The 17,028-nt window shown below is 43.2% G+C and overlaps 1 protein-coding gene across 1 annotated transcript; it reads right to left on the bottom strand.

Moving 5' to 3' along the window:
* Positions 1-607: 607 nt before the first annotated feature.
* On the bottom strand, positions 608-14,380 carry LOC113021177 (casein kinase I). Its single transcript, XM_026165669.1, has 11 exons — positions 14,104-14,380; positions 11,518-11,608; positions 11,135-11,245; positions 10,786-10,934; positions 9,791-10,019; positions 4,112-4,282; positions 3,784-3,932; positions 3,476-3,671; positions 3,209-3,348; positions 2,209-2,276; positions 608-2,110 (listed from the first exon to the last, which is right to left on the bottom strand). Exons 2-10 carry the CDS (start codon positions 11,591-11,593, stop codon positions 2,244-2,246), a joined length of 1,254 nt encoding a protein of 417 aa, XP_026021454.1. The 5' UTR covers positions 11,594-11,608; positions 14,104-14,380; the 3' UTR covers positions 608-2,110; positions 2,209-2,243.
* Between the last annotated feature and the right edge of the window lie 2,648 nt (positions 14,381-17,028).

The following is a 17,028-nucleotide window of genomic DNA, read 5'->3' as shown; positions in this document are numbered from 1 at the left end:
ACCATCCCCAACCCAACAGTTACAATGCCACTGGGTCATGGTGGCCTGTACAAAGGTAATTACACACAGTACACTGCTATTTACAAATCCCTGCAAATTGCATCAGTTAAGCTTTCTTCTTAATGACATCGTCAAGGTTTCTGGAAGTTAAAAAAAAAATAAAAATCCAAAAGGTGACATCACACTATTGGCATTTTATTTTTGCAGGATACTGAAAGCCCTAAGTATTGAATAACGATGAAGGTGGACAGGCTTTGAACAACTGAGAAACAAAGGCATTCAAAAAACATAGAAGGTACGTCCGATAAATTACAGGATGATGAGTGACAGTTTAACATAAATACAGTTATTTAAAAAAAACTGCATACAAACTAAGACAAAGGGAATTTATTATTCTTTGCAGGGATTCACTGTATCACGCTTCCTTTCACACATACACAAAATGTTGGATGACCCAGCTGGCACAGCAACAGTAATCCATCCCACAATTTAGCATTTTAAATACCCAAACTTCAAATGCCTATTTCTGTTGTTAGTTTCCATTTTTCTACTTTACACTTTAAAACAAAAATTACCACATTTGGCTTTACATTGAAATAAAAAAATATTTACAGTGGAGTAAACAAACTTGGGTGTGGGAAAAAAAAAAAAAAGTATAGTTATAGTATATTACTGGATGCCCCCCCTCCCAGACCGCACCCTGAAATGTGATCCCAAATGTTGAAGGAGCCTGCCCAGTACCCCCTATTACCTTCAATAATAAAAGAATAAAAAAAGGTCATGTTAAGAACTATCATAAAAATTGCAGCCACTTTTTGTTAGCCAAAGTAGGCAGCTGTGGTCTCTGGTCGAATATAATCAGTTTGCTGAAAATTTCCTGAGGAGCTTCCCTCAAGACTTCAGAGTTCTGTCTTTATTTTTTTTAATTTTTTTTGTCATCTACCGTCATTCTTTACCATTTCCACTAACATTTTTAAAAGAAAAAAAGATTCAAAACAGGCAAGTAAGGGGTGGCGAAGACTTCCATGGCTACGTTTTGAGGGGCAGCAAGTAATCACAAAAGGGATGAAGGACAAGCAATCACCAAATGCTACTTCACCAGAAACATTACAGCAGCTAAAAACATCACTTACTATTCCTTTTTCAAAGTTACTCTTCATTTTGCCTTCTATCACCTGACCTACATGTCTCCATTTATTTATATTTATTTAAGAGGTTATTAAAAACAAACAGTAAAGGGGACCTATTATGCTTCATTTTCTTCCATAGTCTGTATGTAGTTTCCCTGTATAAGTAATCCATGAGCTAAATGTTTTGGCTTCAGACTGCTCTGAATGCCCAATTTCAGACAGTTTCTCTCTAGTCTTGGCTCTTTGTGATGTCATAGAGAGGGCATATCCTAATAAAGTTGTTATGTTTGGCAGAAACAGAAAAGTTGACTTAGAGGGGGAAGCCGTTCAGGGAAGAGATGAACAAAGAGGCTGCAAGACCCAGTGTAAGACAAACATGGATTATTATAAACTGTGAATCATGCAAAGCTACTTCTATTAGTAGGCTCAAAGAATTCAAATATGGAGCAGGAAACGAGCATAAGAGGCCCCCTTTAAGAACAGGAGAGTACTCCAATGTCATTATGAAAATCAAAAGATGTTTTTGCTGTGTCTAAATTGAAAAATACATTTTTTGGGGGGAAAATAATGTCAGCTTATAATCAACCTTTGATTAAACACATGCATGTCCCGGATACCCTTCTGCTCCTTTGATGCCAACAGTTCTTCACATTTTTCAGAATGCTGAGGGAATGTTTTGAGGAAGAGGAGGGCAGGTATGAGCAACTGTCAAGGTGCAGCTTTGTCATTTGTATTGTGGTAGTGATAATCCAGGGTTCAGTAAAGAAAGTTCATGGAGAAGGAAGGAAGAAGCAGAAAAAAAAAAAAGTAAAAAAAAATAAAATAAAAAAAATTGCTGGATACCTTCGTGTATTTTCCTGGATCCTGAAAGAGTTACAGTCCTTTTCCAAAGACCCATGTGTCCATTTGCAATCATCTTTTCTTAGAACAAAGTAAGAATGAAGGAAAATAAACTGTAGCAACAACTATACCTTGAAGCCCTGAAACAAGAGATGTATTGTCATTAAAGAAGAAATTTACAGATAAATAGCAAATATTTAAAAAAACTAAACAAAACAAAAACCACGCTACACCTCACCTGTCAGTTTTACTTGCATGCAGAGCTGGAAAATTCTATTTTCCCATGTGCTCAAATGGCACGCTGACCTGCAGAGGACAGTACAGATTCAAGATAAAGAGTCAGCAATTACAGCTCTCTTTCTCTTTCACACACACACACACACACACACACACACACACACACACACACACACACACACACACACACACACACACACACACACACACACACACACACACACACACACACACACGACAAAATTATCCCACACTGAATCATGTCCTAACCCCATTAGATACAGTTCAAACAACACTGATAACTTTGCAAGCTAATTACAATGTTAATGCTTTCGTATTTTTTTTAAATCTCGTTCTGTCCTTGCTGTTCTTCTTCGTTAGTATTGAGTGCAGTCTTGGCAGACAGTATAGGCGATACTACACCATAGCGTCCTGTAGTGTATTGCAGTTACAAAAACATATATGGGCGAATCCTTGCAGCCCTACATACCATGTATTAATTTATCCTCTCCCAATTACATCAGTCATCTATCTGCCTGTCCTACCCCCAAAGTCTAACCTTCTGTCACCCTTGTATGCCGTTTTTTCTTCTGTTAAGTAGGAGGGGCTAAAATGTCTCTCTCAATGTCGAAGTTTGGCGACTCCAGTTTAGACGAATCAATGCTGTACAAAGTGGCATTATATATATTATTTAAATAATCAGGCCTGAGTCAAAAGCTCAAGCTTCAGACTACTTTAAACACTCTGCTATCTACTCTTAGAGGTTTATGATGCCAGAGCTAAGCCTAAAAGAAGAAATCTTTAACCGAACGGAACTAAAATGGCTAATTACAGACTGTGGATGAACACAGATGTTGCAAAAAGTCCCAGTATAAGAATCAAACAAAGCTACTTTAGTAGGGCTCAAGAATAAAAATGTAGAGGTAAAAAAACAAGCAAAACAAATTATTATCATCACCAGCCTTGTGGGTTACCTGATCAACCCCAGGGCCTTTTCTCACCTGTGACGTAGAAATTCTCGATTGGTCGTGGCGGGCTGTGAGGTCAGAGGATGATACGTTGGCAGGAGCACCACGGTGGAGCCGCATGCTCACCTTCCTCTCTCGCTCTGCACGAGAAATTGCACGTGGTGACGTGTTACCTAAAACACAATAAAAAAACGCCTAGATTAGATAAAAATATTCAAGAAAAAAGAAAAATACTCTGGTGTCCGTCTTATTCTGTTTCCTCTTTTTTTCTTGTAATGCAGCAGTTGGCTGAAAACTCACCAGACTGCTGGACCCGAGAGGCAGGGTTAGAAATGGCTTGCTCAGGGCCGTTCCTGACTCTGTTGGGAGCTCCAGGATTTGGACCTGGAGGGAGGCCTCGTGATGCAGACCCCCTAGGGACTCCTCCGATCCGCTCATCTCTCTCATCCGCAGTCCTCCTCTCCCTATCCCCATCCTCAGCTGTCCGACTGGCACCCTTTTAGATGAGATAAGCCACATTCAAGCCTAACTACTGACAGGTAGCCGTATTATAATGTGGTGAAAATACAAATCAAAGTTCAAGTTAGAAACTGTAGATATAAACTTACAAATTTGAGCATGTTCCAGTCAAAGACATAATCGTAAGAGAAGCCCTGTCGGTGGAACAGATTCCTGAAGAGCTGTCGAAGGTAGGAGTAGTCTGGTTTGTCATCAAAACGGAGTGAGCGGCAAAAGTTCAGGTATGTGGAGAACTCAGCTGTAAGAGGGTAAATAAAAATAATGAGAGTAGAACAGAAAGTTCACTGTAGCGGTAAACTTTGTGTGATTAGATAATTGTTAGCATTCAATTTCATACTGAGAAAATACAATACAACATCTTAAAATAATTTCAGAGGTATGTGTAGTACGCAGAGGCGCCCTGTGAGCCTCACTTACATGGGTATCCTTTGCAAAGAACTTCAATGGGTGTGGACATTTTCTTCTCGCTGATCCGTTCATATTTCTGTCTCTTTGTGGCAGCCTTGAGGCCCTGCCACGGGAGTGACCCCAGGTTGAAGTACATGAGGACGTAGCCAAGAGACTCCAGGTCATCACGCCTGGACTGCTCTGTAGACAGAACGCATGAGAGAGAGGAAGAAAGATCATTAGTCATCATAACAATCATTACAAAAAGGCCTGTAAATTTGTTTAAAGAGCATCAGAATGAAATTACAAAGCAACGGGAACCCTTCCCCCCTATCCCCACAGTCCCAGATAACTCTTCCTTCTTTACAGCCTGTATATATATCAGATACAGTGATGATAAAACGATGCCGCAGCGAAGAGGCACATCCAAAATTAAATGGCTGAATAAGAGGGACTTTTCACTAAACAGAAAACAGAGCTAGAGTCAGTAAATTTCTACACAGAAGAAATATTAACCACAAGGAAGAACTTCAAACAACATAAATTTTTTTTGGGTGCTTTAACTCAATCATGTTACGATTTGGTGAAAGGGAAAAGATCATAGTAATTTGTAAGATTCCAAGTATTCCACAAATCCAGGTATGTGCTAGAGGGTTTAAAAAGAGATGAGTGCCATAGAGTGGCTCTAAAGAATCACATTTAAAGTAATGTTTAGATGAAATCTCTACATCTGCTGTGGAGCTGATGAGATTTCTTTGAGTCACAAGTCTAAGGCTACTGAGACCACATCTTCATTAACACAGTCACACCAGTTCAATGAAATGTAAACCTTATGACAGAGAGAGTGCACTTGCTGTCAGCTCCACTGTGGAGCCTGCCCACCTGCCTGCTGTGAGCTCTGTGGTCAGATGGAGGACACACACACACACACACACACACACACACACACACACACACACACACACTCTTGCTCATGTTGTTGTTGGTTCGTTAGCCGGCCACGGAGAAGAGCATTGAATGAGCTGAAGTGAAACAGATGAAGAAAAAAAAAAAATACTAAAGTGTGGACAGAGGACTCTTAAAGATTTTTTACTTTTTTTTTTTATTGCGCCATTTTCCCGTTCCTGATCAACTCCACTGTCGCACCCCACTATACTCCTGCCCACTTGTCAACCAATCAACATTCGGTAGTCGCATACATCATCTGCTTTAAATGGCACGCAGTTAGGATCTTGGAGTGGTGCATGGCCGCACATCTCACATGGGTGAGAACCTCTCTCCCTTCTGTCTGACCAAAAAGTGTACGCAGATGAATATATTTACAAGGATAAACCCGTTTTAAGGTATATCGTCTCCATTGGTCATGATCACACAATTATTTCTATTTGCCCTCCATTAGGGTACAGGAAGCTGTTGAACAATAGGTATCGCCACTCAGACGATAGCACCAGATAGCTGGATAGCATAAAAATGGCCTGTATTTATAAAGCGCTTTACTAGTCCCCAAGGACCCAAAGCGCTTTGCACATCCAGTCATCCACCCATTCACACACACTGGTGATGGCAAGCTACATTGTAGCCACAGCCACCCTGGGGCGCACTGACAGAGGCGAGGCTGCCGGACACTGGCGCCACCGGGCCCTCTGACCACCACCAGTAGGCAACGGGTGAAGTGTCTTGCCCAAGGACACAACGACTGAGACTGTCCAAGCCGGGGCTCGAACCGGCAACCTTCCGATTACAAGGTGAACTCCCAACTCTTGAGCCACGATCGCCCCGTAGCATAAGGGAGAAGTTGTTAAACTGCAAACAAGGACTTTGTTGAAAACTTTTTACAATGAACACTGTCCAAAGTCTCAAGTTTTCAAACTATTGCACAGCTCCTGTGTATCTATGCATCTCTGAGCTTCTGTACTTGAGTATCATTAAAATAGTAGTGAAAATCAACATGATCATACTACAGCGGCTGCAGTGCAACATGCTAGGTTACAAAATCAGAATCAGAATACTTTATTGATCCCTGGGGGAAATTATTTTTTGTTACAGTGCTCCATTTTAAACCAACATTAAGACAAGACGGACAATACACTAACTAAGAATAGTACAATATATACATATATATACATACATACATACATACATACATAAGTCACTCATAAATAAATAGCTGGAAAAGAAACATGTGTAGCTGTAGCAGCAAACAGTGTGTTAAGTGGATGCGTTGTACAGGGAGATGGCCACAGGCAGGAAAGATTTCCTGTGTCGTTCAGTGGTGCTTTTCGGTAATCTCAGTCTCTCACTGAACGTGCTCCTGTGACTGACCAGCATGTCATGGAGTGGGTGGGAGGTGTTATCCAACATTGTCTTTATCTTGGACAGCATCCGCCTCTCCGACACCACCTTGAGGGAGTCCAGCTCCATCCCCACAACATTGCTGGCCTTACGGATTAGTTTATTAAGTCTGTTGGCATCTGCGACCCTCAGCCTGCTCCCCCAGCATGCAACAGCATAGAGGATCGCACTGGCCACAACAGACTCATAGAAAATCCTCAGTATTTTCTGGCAGATGTTGAAGGACCTCAGTCGCCTCAAAAAAATAGAGACGACTCTGGCCCTTCCTGTAAAGTGCTGTGGTGTTTTTAGCCCAGTCCAGTTTATTGTCAATGTGTACTCCAAGGTATTTATAGTCCTCCACAATGTCAACACTGACCCCCTGAATTGAAACAGGGGTCAAGTGTTTCCTGGTCTTCCTGAAGTCCACGATCAGTTCCTTGGTCTTTGCCACGTTGAGCTGCAGATGATTCTGCTCACACCACGTGACAAAGGAGTCGACCACAGCCCGGTACTCTGTCTCATCATCCCTGCTGATGCATCCAACCACCGCAGAGTCATCAGAAAACTTCTGAAGATGGCAGGTCTCTGTGCAGTGGCTGAAGTCTGTGGTGTAGAGGGTGAAGAGGAAGGGGGAGAGGACAGTCCCCTGTGGTGCCCCTGTGTTGCTGATCACCTTGTCAGACACACACTGTGGGAGACGTACATATTGTGGTCTTCCTGTCAGGTAATCAACAATCCAGGACACCAGAGAAGCATCCACCTGCATCGCTGCTAACTTATCACCCAGGAGGGTCGGCCTGATGGTGTTGAAAGCACTGGAAAAGTCAAAAAACATGACCCTCACAGTGCTCGCCGGCTGGTCCAGATGGGTGTAGACACGATTGAGCAGGTAGATGATGGCGTCCTCAGTTCCGAGACGAGGCTGATAAGCGAACTGAAGGGGATCCAGATGTGGTCTTACTATGGGTCGCAGCTGGTCCAGGATGAGCCTTTCCAGGGTCTTCATGATGTGGGAGGTCAATGCCACGGGCCTGTAATCCTGGGGGCCACTGGGACGAGGCGTCTTTGGTACAGGGACGAGGCATGATGTCTTCCACATCACCGGGACCCTCTGCAGACTCAGACTCAGCATAAACAGTTTATGAAAGACTCCACACAGCTGGGGGGCACAGGTCTTGAGGACAAGGGGACTCACTCCGTCTGGTCCAGCAGACTTGCCTGAGTGAAGTCTCCTCATTTGCATCTCAACCTGGTATTGAGTGAAGGTGATGGGTGGGGGAGGGGTGTCAGGAATCTCACAGGAGGCAACAGCGCCATGTGAAGAGAGAGGCTGGCACAGTGGTGTGGTTCTGGATTCCAGGCTGACTGCAGGTGAGCTTGTGGGGGTGGGAGCAGACACTGTGGTGTCGAATCTATTGAAAAACAGATTCAACTCATTGGCTCTATTCTCACCTCCCTCAGTTCCCCTGCTGTTGGTTGGCCTGAATCCAGTGATGGTCTTCATGCCCCTCCACACCTCTCTCATGCTGTTCTGCTGGAGTTTCCACTCCAGCTTCCTCCTGTAATTGTCCTTAGCCTCTCTGATCTTGTCCTTTAGTAACACCTGGATCTTCCTCACCTCCTCTTTGTTGCCCCCTCTGAAAGCCCTCTTCTTGTTGTTGAGGAGGGCTTTGATGTCCTTAGTCACCCACGGCTTGTTATTTGGGTAACAATGAACAGTCTGAGCTGGAACAATGGAGTCGGTGCAGAAAGTTATGTAGTTTGTGATACACTCAGTAAGCCCATTGATGTCCTCGGCGTGAGGCTCACAGAGTGTTTCCCAGTCGGTCACCTCGAAACAGCCCTGTAGTTCTGCTAAGGCCTCCTCTGACCACCTCCTGACAGTCCTGGTGGTCACAGGTTCCCTCCTCACAATTGGCACATAGCGGGGGGTGAGGTGAATCAGGTTATGATCTGACCTACCAAGTGGGGGGAGGGAGGAGGAGCTGTATGCATCCTTGACGTTAGCATACAGTAAGTCTAAAGTTTTCTCTCCCCTGGTGGGACAGTCCACATATTGTTTGAATGTTGGTAGTGTATTGTCCAGTGATACATGGTTGAAGTCACCCGAGATCACAATAAAGGCACTCGGGTGCTGAGTCTGTAGCCAAGCTATGGCAGAGTGGATAGTGTCACATGCAGCTGTGGGGTTAGCAGAGGGGGGAACATAAACAGCCACCAAGATGACGTGAGAGAATTCCCTGGGTAAATAATACGGCCTGAGTCCAACAGCACACAGTTCAGTGTCCGGGCAACAAATCCTTTCTTTGATTGTTATGTTGGCAGGGTTACACCACCGGTTAACTAAAACAGCAAGCCCACCTCCTTTCCGCTTACCGCTAGCGATGCTGTCCCTGTCCGCCCGAACAGTGTGGAAGCCTTCCACGGAAGCATTCTCATCGGGAATGTCCTGGTGCATCCATGATTCGGTGAAACACATCAGGCTACACTCTCGGTATTCCCTCTGACTCCGTACCAGTGCTGAGAGCTCGTCGATTTTAATTGCCAACGATCGCACATTACCCATCACGATAGACGGCAGACACGGTTTAAACCTCCTCCTCGCTTCGAGCCTCCACTGTCTCACCGTCACCTTTTTTCTTCTCTTCTGTCCTTGACCTCTGCATCCCCGATGTGTTTTCCTCCAAATTTCAGCTGGTACTTCTGCGGGCCTGGCCAGCGAACCGGCCGGCATCAGGGCGATCAGCTGATCTCTGGAGTAAACAGTCCGTGCGTGTAGGAGATGTGCCGCGGTCCCGTTCCTTGATAAAAGTAACAGTTCCACGGCCACCAGAAGAACAAAAACTCTCTCAATCCACATGATTGAGTAAGAGATAGAAAACGGAGGAAAATACAAGTCAGGAAAAAAAAGAATACGTAGAAAAAAAAAGCTAAACTAAGAGAAAAGCAAGAGCGACTGTAACAGGCTGCACGCTGGTTGGCGCATGCGCACTAAGTACTCGAGAGGTGCACGACCACAAACACTGTGGGGCCACAGCGAGCATAAGAACAACATTACAGAGAGACTGTATCAGTTTAAATCATATAACTGATTATTTTAAAAGGAAAGATCTGGTGCATCAGAAAATCTCTGAACTTGAACTAACATGGCACCTTAATACAGTTCTTTCTGCTTAAGGGAAGCTCTCTCTACTATATCAGTAAGAAACATTAATCACAATACAGAGCTGTAAGATAAATGCTTCAGATTATGTCTAAATAACTCAATAACAGCAGTACTCTGCAAAATTTAACACCATGGTTTCATATCCAACACACCAAAGCCTTCATTAAAATGCAGGCAAATTAGGCTCACGTGTCTCCTCCAAGTCTTACCGATCCCAAGATGTGTGTTGATGGAGGCATAGCGCGCTGTGCCCGTCAGGTTCTTGTTCTCCCGGTAAGGAATGTGCTGGTGTGTGCGGGCATCACGGTACTTCTTGGCCAGCCCAAAGTCAATGATGTACACCAAGTTGCCTTTCTTGCCGAGTCCCATCAGGAAGTTGTCAGGCTTTACATCTCGATGGATGAAGTTCTTGGAATGGATGTACTCAATGCGACTTATCTGGAGAGGAAAGGTGGGAGAGTGGTGAAACAATGTTAGCAGCACAAAAAGCCTCTAGGTAAAAACAAAGGTTACAATGGGACATGACAAGTCATCTTATATTTTACATCCCATGAGTTCAGCACTGCCCCTGTGGAGTTTCCCCGACTCAGAAAAACAGTTATTGTCACATGACCATTTCTTTTCTGAGTATATACTATCAAAACACTATATAAATATGCAAAAACAAAAAGTTCTGGAATCCAAAAATTTCACAATTTGTGGTTGTTATGAATGTGTCATAACAACCAGCGTGAGACTGCATGTCACCTTCCGGCTGTCCTTTACACTTTATGACTTCCTGCCCAGCATATGCAATTAATATCTATTAACTGAAGCTACTGGTGTAAATGATCTCCACAACAGACTGAGCGTCACCACTTCCTGTGGAGTTTGTTTTTTGTTTTTTTAAAATCCCTGCAACCAGCAATGAAAGCTATGTAGACAAAATGTGTTCTCATCCCATCTAAAAAGCCAGCCATACCCTTAGTGCCCTCAATACATCTTGGCTTTCTCATTCCATTGATATGAAAACAAGGCAAAATGTGCCAGAGGATGTATAAAGAGAAGCTTCAGCTGGAACAAAAGGTGAGATCAGTTGTGCTTGAGAGAGAGCCACCAATAAAATCTAACATCTAGGCCAGCACAGTCTACAAAAAGGCCAATATTACAAAACACACATATCACAAAATTATCCCTGACTTTAACTGAAAGGTTCGTAGCATACCATCTGGTCAGCCAAAAGCAGGACAGTCTTTAGGCTGAATTTGCGGGAGCAAAAATTGAAGAGGTCCTCCAGACTAGGGCCGAGCAGCTCCATCACCATCACATTGTAGTCTCCCTCTGCGCCACACCACTTTATAGATGGAATGCCCACTAGTGAAGACACATCAAATCAGAACAAAGCCCCCGAATCGTGGCGCACACACTGCTGGTTGGACATTTATCGTCATCTTCACTTTACACATTTAGCAGATTTCATAGGATTTGCATCTCCTATGCCGTCTTGGCCAATAAATTCAAGAAGGAATGTGTTGAAAAATCTTGACAAGCATGTCCAAGCTCTAATTTCTTACCTCCTCCTTGCATCATCTTGTAGAACTTGCTTTCAATGTGCAGCTGTGGGTGTTTGGTCTTCACACATTCCAGCTTGATGGCTACCTCCTCACCAGTGGCGATGTTGGCACCTGAAGAGACACGTGCAGAAATACCCACAGCAGTCAAGACAATTGCACCTTTGCATGTACGAGGACCAAAGACGAATGAGCATAAAGGAAAATCTGAGTTCAGTCCCCGGATAAAGGAGGAAAAAAAAAGAAAAAAAAGGAATGGCACAGTTTGAAAAGAGAGGCTCTCCACACACTAATGTGGAAAGAACCTCACCGGGCAGAAAGCTGGGTAAAGCGTTTAAGAACTGAAGAAAAAAAAAAGAAAAAAGAAAGTGGATGCTTCAACTTACCGAGGTAAATGTCTCCAAAAGAACCACTCCCTATCTTTCGCCCGAGCCGGTACTTGTTCCCAACTCTCAGCTCCATGCTTCCAACTTGTCACTGTCACAGTGGGAAAACACAGATATTAAAATAAAGCAACAAACATACAAACTGAGCATCATCGCTCCTCTTTCACCACTTCAGCTATAACCATGACCATTTCCTGAACTTTCCCCTAAAGGCAGAAAGAGGGAATTTATCCTCAAGGGTCAGTCAACTGCTCACATGATGTGTACCGATCCCTCAGCACTCAAGTGTTCACATGTTTTTGAGACAGAATGTGGCCCAAACAGGGCCACTTGATCAGCAAACAGCTGTCTGGTGCCCAGAAATACAAGATCAGATTTGTAGGGCAGCTAGGGGTGAGAGAGAGGCGGCTGCAGTGAGATCAGCAAAAACATGGAAGGGAGGAGAAAGAAAAACAGGAAAAAAAAAAAAGAGAGAGAGAGAGAGAGAGAGAGGCCATGCACAAATGCCAGTTTCCACTTGGAAGTGGAGTGAACCAGAATCAACGGACTTGGCACACACGAGGAAATGAAACAGCTTTTTTGGGGGGGGTTTTGTGTGCGTGTGTGTCGAGCTGATTTGCACGTGATGCCGGAGCAGGATCATCACTTATTTAGTGCTCGCTCCACCACGCCACATTGTGCAGCCATTGCAAAAGCAAGACTAAGCTCTCTGCCGTTCTGCGCTGGCACTGCCAAGCGAGTGAAGGCATGAGCAGCCAGCCACTGACTGGCTTTATCTATGTCAAGGCCCTCACACAATTCTGTGTGATGAACTCCACAAAGCGCTGCACAGACTTTATCAGCATGGACATTTCTACTGTCGCCACCCTTTAACACTACTGCAACAAAACATCATATTACACTGACGCTCGTTTATAAAATGCTGTCGCTTTCGAGTTTCAACCCTCAACTTTCCAACCGAACGTTTGCAAAGCACAGAACGCCCTGCATCTTCTTCACCAATCCCTGTGTTGCATCTGCCAACTCAAGAACCTTTATAAAATCCCAACTTTAAATGACTCCACATATTAGTTTTGCTGGAACGCAGACACAAGCTCTAAAAAACACCCAGGAATCACCATCATGGATCAACTGAACCTTGCTTTTCATCAGCAGCAACTGCATCACAATACACAATACCGTACATATCCTGATGAACTCTACCTGATGAGGACAGCCTGCTAGGAGATGTGATAGAGGCAGATGGATCTGGGTCATTAAAGAGTGAGAGTTCATGTCTCATGTGCTGCAGCCAGGTCTCCCGATTTAGGGAGGAACACTAACACAAGGTTACATCTAAAGGGTACAACGAAAGTGCCAATGGTTAATTACTTCATATAGGAACAGTGGCACAAGACGCTAAATATAAGACTCTACCCATATTATTTGAGATATTTTCTCATGAGCTACTAAAAGACTAAGACAGACTTTAGTACAGCAAATGCAGTTATTGCAGTAACGTGAAGAGTCTGTGATTTGAGGTTTCAAAGGTGCCTTGTGTGAAGTGAAGCAAGTGGAATTAGCCTGTCACACTGCACTGGAAAAAACACCATGTGCTATTACGGTAGTAATCGTCTACACGAGAGTGGATTGGTTAAGATGGTACAGTACACATCTGCTGGTTGGGGGGAGTCTTAGTGGTGACTGCTGAGACAGGATGTCCTGAGGATGTTGTACACTGTGGTTGAAAAATCACACACACAGACAATATATCACTAAAATGACCTCAATCTGAAGTTAAATTATCGTGCGTTTTCCGTACATGTAATCGTTTAGATGGATGTTTAAAAAAGTGCTATACTTGGAAATGATTATCGCTCTTTTAAAACAAACAAAACAAGTACTGTAACAGAGCCAAAAGATTTCACAATCACACGAAGAACAGAGCTAACGTTATGCCTCTCGCACACGGACAGCTGTCACTACTACACAAACAACTCGCGTGTTACAGACTCCACGCTGAATGCGTGTGTTAATATCGCCTAAAGTTGCAACAAAAATGTATGTTGTTGTTGTTTTGTTTTTTTTATAACGGCAACGCTACATTTCTCTTTCCTGTTTGCAATTTGACAAGTAGCAAGCCAGTGGCGAATAGGCAAGAGCAACAAATCTGCCGTAGTTTCAGTTACGTTTTTTTAAAATTGCTAAGATTTACTGAGTATTTACTGAGTGTTTATTGAGTGTTTCTGTATAATTTGAGGACGTTTCGAGTAACGTTAGTGAAAAACATCAGCGCTAGGCTGCTACGTTAGTTAAGAGTTAGCTGCTAAGAGTAAGCTAGGATAAATACGTAAACGGAACCGTGATACGCGTAGCCCCGTTAATACTGTAAAAAATAAAATAAAGAAAGCTAATAATATTTAATATTATACTTCGTCACATTTTATATTATAACCGCACCCATGTATGTCACTGGACAAGCCTGTGCAGATCCCTACTACGCGCCCCCTCCCCCTCTCTTGGAAGCCGTGAATAGGAGCGTCTGATTCGGCCGAATCTGGCCCCTTTTCCCCCTTGGTTTCTCCGGTTCCCTGACCCAGCACTCACCCGATATTAGGTTCGTCCGAGAGCTGGGTTGGTGAAGGTTCTGATCCGATGGTTGTCAGTCGGACAAGAGCCCGGGTAGTGGAGGATGGAAGCGGATTCTGGTGGCTCTCATACCCCCAGCTCTTAGCTCAGTCGTCGACTGCACTCCCTGTTAATAGTCCCTGAGATGCTCCGGCAGTACGACGGCCGTTCTCCGCTCGAGTCTGTCTCCCCCTCTCGTTACTTAACGACGTGCGTGTTCACAGCGCAATGATGTCATTCCCTGAATGTCAGTGCACTGCCATTAAAGGAAAACGCCACATATAACGACTCCTATATCTGCAAATTTACCATTCACGAATAACTATCCAATACCATTATTACTGTCATTCGTTTTTAGTGTAAATAGTCAAGTGTGTGCATACTCCTGCATTAATAATGAGATAATTATGTAGTACTACTACTAATTATGCAAGAGTTTTTTTGTTTTTTTTTAAATCCCTGGTTATGTCCCTGCACAGTTTTTCACTTTGCCATTATTCTTGTTCCTACCTTCCATGTGTTAAAATCTGATGCCAAAGGGCGTTTCTTGAATCCAATCATTTTCAATTCAGTTTTATTTATATAGCACCAAAACACCAGTTGCCTCAAGGAACCTTGTATTGTAAGGTAAAGAACCTAAAATAATACAGAGAAAACTCAACAGTCAGACTTTAGCGCAAGCGCTTGGTGACAATTTTAACAGGAAGAAACCTCCAGGCTCCAGCAGAACCAGGCTCAGGGAGGGGTCAGCTAGGACCAGTTGGGAAAGAGAGAGAGAGTGAGCTCATCCTACATACAGTCCTAATCAAAAGTTTAAGACCACTTGAAAAATGGCAAAAAAAAAAATCCTATTTTGCATGGTGGGATCTTAACAAGGTTCCAAGTAGAGCTTCAACATGCAACAAGAAGAATTGGAGATGAGACAAAAAAAAAATTTGAGCATGCAATTTATTGAAAACAACCCTTAAATGGAAACAGGCTGCTTTACAGCTGATCTTTAGGACCACACCACCAAAAAAACCTGTAAACCCTCCCAAAACAGAAATCAAGTTCCCTACATGAACTCAGTAATGAGTAGCTCCACTGTTATTGTTGATCACTTCAAAAATTTGTTGCAGCATGCTTGATGCAAGCATTTCCATGAAGTGAGTGGGAACATTTCTGCAAGTGGTGAAGATGGTCACAGGAAGATGGTCTGGAACTGTTGTACACTTTTGTAAACTTCCCTTGCCATTGATCTGAAAAGGTTCTCAATTGGATTTAGATCAGGCGATCACGCAGGATGGTCCAAAAGAGTGATGTTATTCTCCTGGAAGAAGTCCCTCGTCCTGCAGGCATTGTCTACTGTAGCATTGTCCTGTTGAAAAACCCAGTCATTACCACACAGACGAGGGCCCTTAGTCATGAGGGATGCTCTCTGCAACATCTGGACATAGCCAGTGGCTGTTTGACGTAGTAGGCCGTTTTGAGTAGTGGGATCTACTTGTCATGCCAGTAACGTTGGAAACAATCAGGGCCATCAAGGTTACATTTTTTCTCATCAGAGAATAAAGCTTTCTTCCACCTTTCAATGTCCCATGTTTGGTGCTCTCTTGGAAAGTCCAAACAGTAAGTTCTGTGGCGTTCAAGGAGACAAGGCCATTGAAGACGTTTTTTGTTTTTAAAGCCCTTCAGTGTCAAATGCCATCCGATGGTTAAGGTGCTGCAGTCGGCACCAGTAACGGCCTTAATTTGGGTAGAAGATCGGCCTATGTCTTCACGGACAGCCAATTGGATTCTCCAGCTCAGTGCTGGTGAAATTTTTTGGGGTCTTCCACTTGAGTTTTTTGTTCCATAACCCTCAAGATCATTTAAGAAATTCCAATGACTGTCTTACTGCGTCCCACCTCACCAGCGATGGTGTGCTGCGAGAGACCCCGTTTATGAGGTTCAACAACCCAACCACGTTTAAAAAGGGAAATATTTTGCCTTTTCTGTCAGATTGTCATGACAGTGTGCCTACCTGACAGAAAATTACAATGAAGCCACATGTTTGCACAGATTTGTCTCTTTAAAGGCATGTGGTCTTAAACTTTTGATCAGCTGTAATCAGCCTGTTTGTTTCCGTGTTGTTTTCAATAAATTGCATGCTCAAAACAATGTTTTGTCTCACTCCCAATTCTTCTTGTTGCATGTTGAAGCTCTACTTGGAACCTTGTTAAGATCCAACCATGCAAAACATGATTTTTTTTTGGCCATTTTTCCAAGTGGTCTTAAATTTTGATCGGGACTATATGCAAGGGCACTTGAAAATTATATCAAGCCATAAAATTTAAGGTGTATAATAAAGGTTACATGGACAACCTCATACAGGTTTAACACAGGATGAACCCATAAAGGTTATCAGTGTGGGTAAATAATTTCATTCAGTAAGCACTGGCTTACCAGAGACTGACGCAAGTGTTAAATAGGATTGGTTTGTCAATAGTGATGAGAGGGTGACTGACATGTGGTCCAGTCCATACACCTTTTTTCTTTAGTCATGATCACCTGCTGAGCCAAGTGTGGATTACAGCAGACAGACACCTGAATTCACACACACAAATGACATAACAAAGAAGAAGAACAAGTTTAGAAGCCAATACTTTCATCTTTATTAATCTTGTTCTCATTTTGTTTAAATAAATTTTTTTTATTTTTTATTTGTAAAATCTCAAAACGAAAACACTGAACAGGAGTGTTAAAGCCTGTCTTAATTTAAAACGAATACACAACAACAGAACATTAAAAACGTACGGTAACGCTTACTCTGCATCTGTAAACAACCCATCCCACCCCTCCCTCCCGCTCTACACAGTTTGATAAGATTTTGGCATGTCCATCTTTTTTTCTCGACGCGTATGCCTTCAGCTCTTTGTGTCATCA

Source organism: Astatotilapia calliptera, chromosome 4, assembly GCF_900246225.1.
Source record: "Astatotilapia calliptera chromosome 4, fAstCal1.2, whole genome shotgun sequence".
NCBI lineage: Eukaryota > Metazoa > Chordata > Actinopteri > Cichliformes > Cichlidae > Astatotilapia > Astatotilapia calliptera.
This window is presented reverse-complemented; position numbering and strand designations above follow the sequence as displayed.